The 6,000-nt window shown below is 35.2% G+C and overlaps 1 protein-coding gene across 2 annotated transcripts in view; it reads left to right on the top strand.

Annotated features, from left to right (window-relative positions):
• The first annotated feature begins 360 nt into the window (after window positions 1-360).
• The window catches only part of mmp15b (matrix metallopeptidase 15b), a 64,349-nt gene continuing 58,709 nt past the window's right edge, over window positions 361-6,000 (top strand). For both annotated transcript variants that reach the window (XM_057853813.1, XM_057853901.1), the window contains exon 1: window positions 361-965. In XM_057853813.1, the coding sequence (XP_057709796.1) occupies window positions 846-965 (120 nt within the window). In that variant the 5' untranslated portion in view covers window positions 361-845. The remainder of the gene's footprint in view (window positions 966-6,000) is intronic.

Genomic DNA, 6,000 nt, shown 5'->3' with positions numbered 1-6,000 from the left:
AAGTTTGGAAAAAAGAATAAATTCAATTTACTATAACGTAATTTATACCAAAATTATACCAAAGCAGTTTTTTTTTTTAAATTACAATTTTATGTTTTTTTTTTTTTCATAAACAGTATTTAATGCTGTAGTGCTTTATTATTTTTTAACACAAACACCACGTGAAAACAGAACAAAACAATGCACAGACATAAAAATAACGTAAATAAAACGAGAAAATATTTCAATACAAAATCAAGTATGAAAATAAAAATAGATTTTTAGCGGGAGAATTTTTTTTTTTTTCCTAACGGAAGTCATTGACTTTTATTTTGCCATCCCTCAACCCCCCTTTCCCACCTCGTTTCCGGTTGTTCTCCTTTTGTTCGCGTGCTCCCGCTAACTTGACAGCGATACGCTCACGCGCAGCTCATCACTTGCTTTTCTTGCCGGCAGAATAAAGATCGTTCGGCCGAATGTTGGCTTTCTCATGCATCAACGATTCCAAATTGGATTCTGCTCGCGAAAACACTCTTCCACTTGTCAATTAGACTCAGGTGCGGTGAACTTTTTTACTGTTTACTCTCAGGGACGCTTTCTTATCGCGGGAGGAGGAAGTTGCAAAACCTCAGGGACGAATAAAGTGCACTTTTTTTCTTTTTTTAATGAGCGTGTACAACCACGGAGGAGAAACACTTGCCACCCAGCATGGAGATACCAACCATAGCCGCGCGCTGACATGAAGCTTCTTACCGGCATGCAAGTCAGCTTGTAGTCGCTCTTTTTTTTTGTCTCGATTCAGTATCTGTTCTACACAAAGCCAATTTTATCATCGCCTACGACGACCCCCTAAGTACCATCGGACCATGGCCGGTTCTTCCCCCTGGTTGTTCTGGAGACGGAGCCTCCTCCTGGCTGTTTGCATGTGCGCGCTCGGGGCGCGCGGATCTGAAGAGGAGGAGGACGACGGCGGCTTCAACTCTGAGGTAAGAACCCACACAATTTGTTTAATCATTATTAAGCACAGGTTGAAGATTAACAATCACGTACGGGAACAAAATGCACTCAAATAGTGCATTGTACATTGGAAATGTCAATTAAGAATTGGATCTAAAAATGGTTTAGCTCATTTAATGGCAGTTTTTATAGGATTTTGACTTGTTTTTCAAGGTTTACAGAATTTTGTGGTCTAACAATGTACAAACACTGACTCTAAAAAGTAAAAGAATATCCAGTATATATAAATACAGTATAATGGTATTAGTGTATATAAAAACTTGATAATGCAAATGTTATCATTAGAACATTAAAGAATAGTTTGAAACATTTATTAAAGCAAAACAAGGAAACTTTTCAACCTTTATAAAATATTTTCATAACATTTGTCAAGATATGCCGACATGCCGGGTCTGTATCGCTTTCACCGGCAAGGCAAAACACTACTGCTTTTGTCCAATAGCGCTGCTAAAATTGACAAAACTGAAAAGTTACCAAGTGTTGCTTTAAATAAAATATGAATAGTTATACGATATTATCAGGTAGCCAATAATATTGGCCGATAAAAGCATTATAAAATTATATCAGATAATATCAATATCGGTTTTTCATGATCGGTTTTGGGCCAGTATGCATGTTGCATTCAAAGTAAATGTAGAAACTTTCTGCCTTTGTATAAGAGCTGGTCACAGCTTAGCGCAGCAGTTATGCTTATGGACCATTAAATGTCTCCAGGCCAACTGTTATGTGAGCATTATCATTATTAAAGCATCCAATACAATTTTTAGAGATGTCCCCAATCCAATCATGTGATCGAAAATCAGGCCGATAGCGCCATTTTTCAGAGGATCGGAATCTGGTGGAAGGGATCAGGTTTTAAATGTGTTTATATATGTATATGTATACAGTCACGTGAAAAAATTAGGACACCCTATGTGTGTTTTGTAACATATTCGGTCATATGGATATTTAATATCAGTTTTAACAATCTTGTGAGATTCAACTAATAGAACTAAACAATTAAAACTGAAAAAACGTTTTTTACATTTTTTTTTATAACTTTCTGTAAAATGTAATTTTAAATAAATGCAATTTCTGTTGAGGTATAAATTAGGACACCCCCACATTCAATCCCATTTAAAATGGCTAAAATCACACACAGGTATATCACATAAGGCACATTTTCAAGGAGGCTTTCCTTATTTAAACCTCACATTTAGTTTGCTGTGCCCCTGACGGTTGAAGTGAGAGAAAACAGCATGGTGAGATTAAAGGAGCTGTCTGAGGCCCTTAGAAAGAAGATTGTAGATGTTTATGAGTCCGGTAAGGGATTTCAAAAGATCTCAAAAGAATATAAAATCAGCCATTCCACTGTCCGGAAAATAGTCTACTAATGGCTTGGGGATGCTTTGCTGCAGCAGGACCTGGCCAACTCACCATCATCAAATCTACCATAAATTCTATCGTGTATCAGAGGGTGCTTGAGGAACATGTGAGATCATCGGTGAAAAAATTAAAGCTGAAGCAAAACTGGACCCTACAACATGACAGTGACCCAAAAATTACCAGTAAATCCACCAAGGACTGTCTGAAAAGGAAGAAATGGATAGTCCTGGAATGGCAGAGTCAAAGCCCAGATCTTAATCCCACTGAGGTGCTCTGGGGTGACTTGAAATGGGCTGTACACGCAAGAAACCCCTCAAACATCTCCCAGCTGAAAGTATTCTGCGCTGAAGAGTGGGCAAACTTTCTTCAGACCGATGTCAAAGACTGGTAGAAGCGTCTCACTGAAGTTATTTCAGCCAATGGGGGCAACACTAGCTATTAGGTGGTAGGGTGTCCTAACTTTTTCCTCAGTTAGAATATGCATTTTTGTTGATATATTTGGTTTAATGAGTAAAACAATGTTAATTTTTGTTGTTTACCTGCAACTAAATCACGTTCTTTTCCAGAGATAAAGAAAAACAAGATCAGACATTGATATGTGAACATTTCTTAATAAAGAACTTTTTCAAAGGCTAAAAAGTAACTTTTATACTCAGCAACACTACTGGAAGAAGTACTGGAAACAGTACAGTACTGTAAAACATGTTTGGAACTTTTGTTCAAATTGAAAACAAATCAGATCAAGACTCGGTACCGGCAGATTCTCAAAGTCAGGCGAATGAACTGAAATGCCCCAAAATTAAAATCTTTGGTTGCCATCGACCGTCATAGATGTCTAATCCATTTGACGTGGCAGGACTGGCAGCAATCGAGCAAAGGCACTTAATCATGATCATTCACTTGTGTGTGCATGTGTTGGCAACAATGGAATTCAAGCTTTACTACAACATAACATCAGAATTGACAGGATTAACCGTCACTTCATACAAAAAATAATTTCACTGACATCATCACATTTTTTATGTTTAGCGTGTGATTTTATTCCACCTTTCACTCCAGCGCATTTTTTGCATTGTCAGCGCATTTCAGCAAATGAGCAACTAATGTGCCTGGACATGCTTGTACCCAATTTGTGCTACGTATATTACTCCCAAAACACAAAATAGATTTATGCTGCGACAGCACAGGTTTACATTGTTTACAAGTTTGAAAAAAACATGTATTTATATCAAATGTGGCATATTTAATGAAAATTCATGTCTGTAGATCTGAAATTTAGGATATTCTGCATCATATGTAATGATAGACTAACATTATATATAATATATAATCACTCTTGTAACATATTTACGTCACAGATTAATCATAGTACATGCAAAAAAAGCATAATTACGACATATTTAATACGTATTTACCCACATCTTACCTCTCATTTTTACACCATATCGAATGACCCATTAACCTGTAATAGCACATATACAGTAGCAGTGGGAAACTCACAGTAGCTCACAATATTTTCTAGGGCTGCAGCTATCAAATATTTTAGTAATCGAGTAATCGACTGAAAATTCTATCAATTAATCGAGTAATTGGATAAAAAAAAAAAAATTTTTAGGTGAAGAGCAATTATAAATATACATGAGAAAACAAGAAATTTTATCTAATCTTGAACCATTTTCAGTCAATCAATGTCTTTATTTTCGATGTATATTGTTGAAAACGGCCAACAATTGCATCTCAGATGTAACTAGAATAAAAAAAGAAAGACTAATTCACTGCTTTCACTCAAAAAACCTTTGGATCTTATTTAAAAAAAAAAAAAAAAAAAAAAAAAAAAAATATATATATATATATATATATGTATTAGGGGTGTCAAATGATTAAAATTTTTAATCGAGTTAATTACAGCTTAAAAATTAAATAATCGTAATTAATCGCAATTCAAACCATCTATAAAATATGCCATATTTTTCTGTAAATTATTGTTGGAATGGAAAGATAAGACACAAGATGAATATATCCATTTAACATACGGTACATAAATACTGTATTTCTTTATTATAACAATAAATCAACAAGATGGCATTACCATTATTAACATTCTGTTAAAGCGATCCATGAATAGAAAGACTTGTAGTTCTTAAAAGATAAATGTTAGTACAAGTTATAGAAATTCTATATTAAAACCCCTCTTCATGTTTTCGTTTTAATAAAATTTGTAAAATTTTCAATCAAAAAATAAACTAGTAGCCTGCCATTGTTGATGTCAATAATTACTTACACAATGCTCATGGGTGCTGAAGCCTATAAAATCAGTCACACCCAAGCGCCAGCAGAGGGCGCCAAAACTCCGAAAAACACATTTCACATTTCACTATGCTGTCATTTTAATCTGTTTGAGCGGGGCATTTGAACGTTAATTGCGTCAAATATTTTAACGTGATTAATTTAAAAAATTAATTACCGCCCGTTAACGCGATAATTTTGACAGCCCTAATATATATATATATATATATATATATATATATACCAAAAAATGCCGTGACTTATTTTCCCCCCTTCTGTCATTATTTGCATGCTATCCTCATTAAAATATGAAAATCTATAAATGTTTAGGTGGTTTTAATTCAAGCAGACCACTGTTTTTTTCATCTGTGTGATTTTGACAAAGTTCAGATCACATTTGATGGTGATTTATGCAGAAATGGGAGAAATTCCAAAAAGTTCAGATACTTTTTCATACCACTGTTTGGCTTCTGGGTAGGATCATATCAATAGCCTATGATGATGATGATAATCTCATCATCATTTCTAGTTATGTCACACCCCTGATACAGTCAGTATATTACAATATGTACATCAAAAGTTGCATACACAATTTACTAGGGTTGTTCCGATCATGTTTTTTTGCTCCTGATCCGATCCCGATCGTTTTAGTTTAAGTATCTGCCGATCCCGATATTTCCCGATCCGATTGCTTTTTTTTTTTGCTCCCGATTCAATTCCAACCATTCCCGATATTTTTTCCCGATCATATACATTTTGGCAATGCATTAAGAAAAAAATGAATATAACTCAGACGAATATATACATTCAACATACAGTACATAAGTACTGTATTTGTTTATTATGACAATAAATCCTCAAGATGCCATTTAGATTATTAACATTCTTTCTGTGAGAGGGATCCACGGATAGAAAGACTCGTAATTCTTAAAGGATAAATGTGACTTTGTATATTGTGACTAAATATTGCCATCTAGTGTATTTGTTAAGCTTTCAGTAAATGATACTGTAGCCATTTAACTTCTGCCCAAATGCATGATGGGAAGTGCAACCATGACTGTGCGTCGTGGTACCAACTGGTATATCTTCTCTGCGTTGGGAAATAACATAGGGTGTTAAGAAAAAGATCAACTACTACCTTTCTTCCCCACATTGCTTCCCACGATGATTCTAATCGTTGGGAGAGGGATTGTAAGGCTTTAGCCATTTAAACAAAGGCTCCGAAGGCTGCCAAAATGCTCTCTACTTATTTTACGCTGCCTTTTAGCTCCATATACAGTATGGGTAAAATGGCGCTATTATAGATTGAACGCGACAATGCATGAGTGGGTCGTGCAGCGCATGCGTTAATTG

This window comes from Corythoichthys intestinalis, chromosome 1, assembly GCF_030265065.1.
Source record: "Corythoichthys intestinalis isolate RoL2023-P3 chromosome 1, ASM3026506v1, whole genome shotgun sequence".
In the NCBI taxonomy this organism is placed as follows: Eukaryota; Metazoa; Chordata; class Actinopteri; order Syngnathiformes; family Syngnathidae; genus Corythoichthys; species Corythoichthys intestinalis.
Note: the sequence above shows the minus strand (reverse complement) of the source record. Positions and strands in the feature narration are given on the sequence as shown.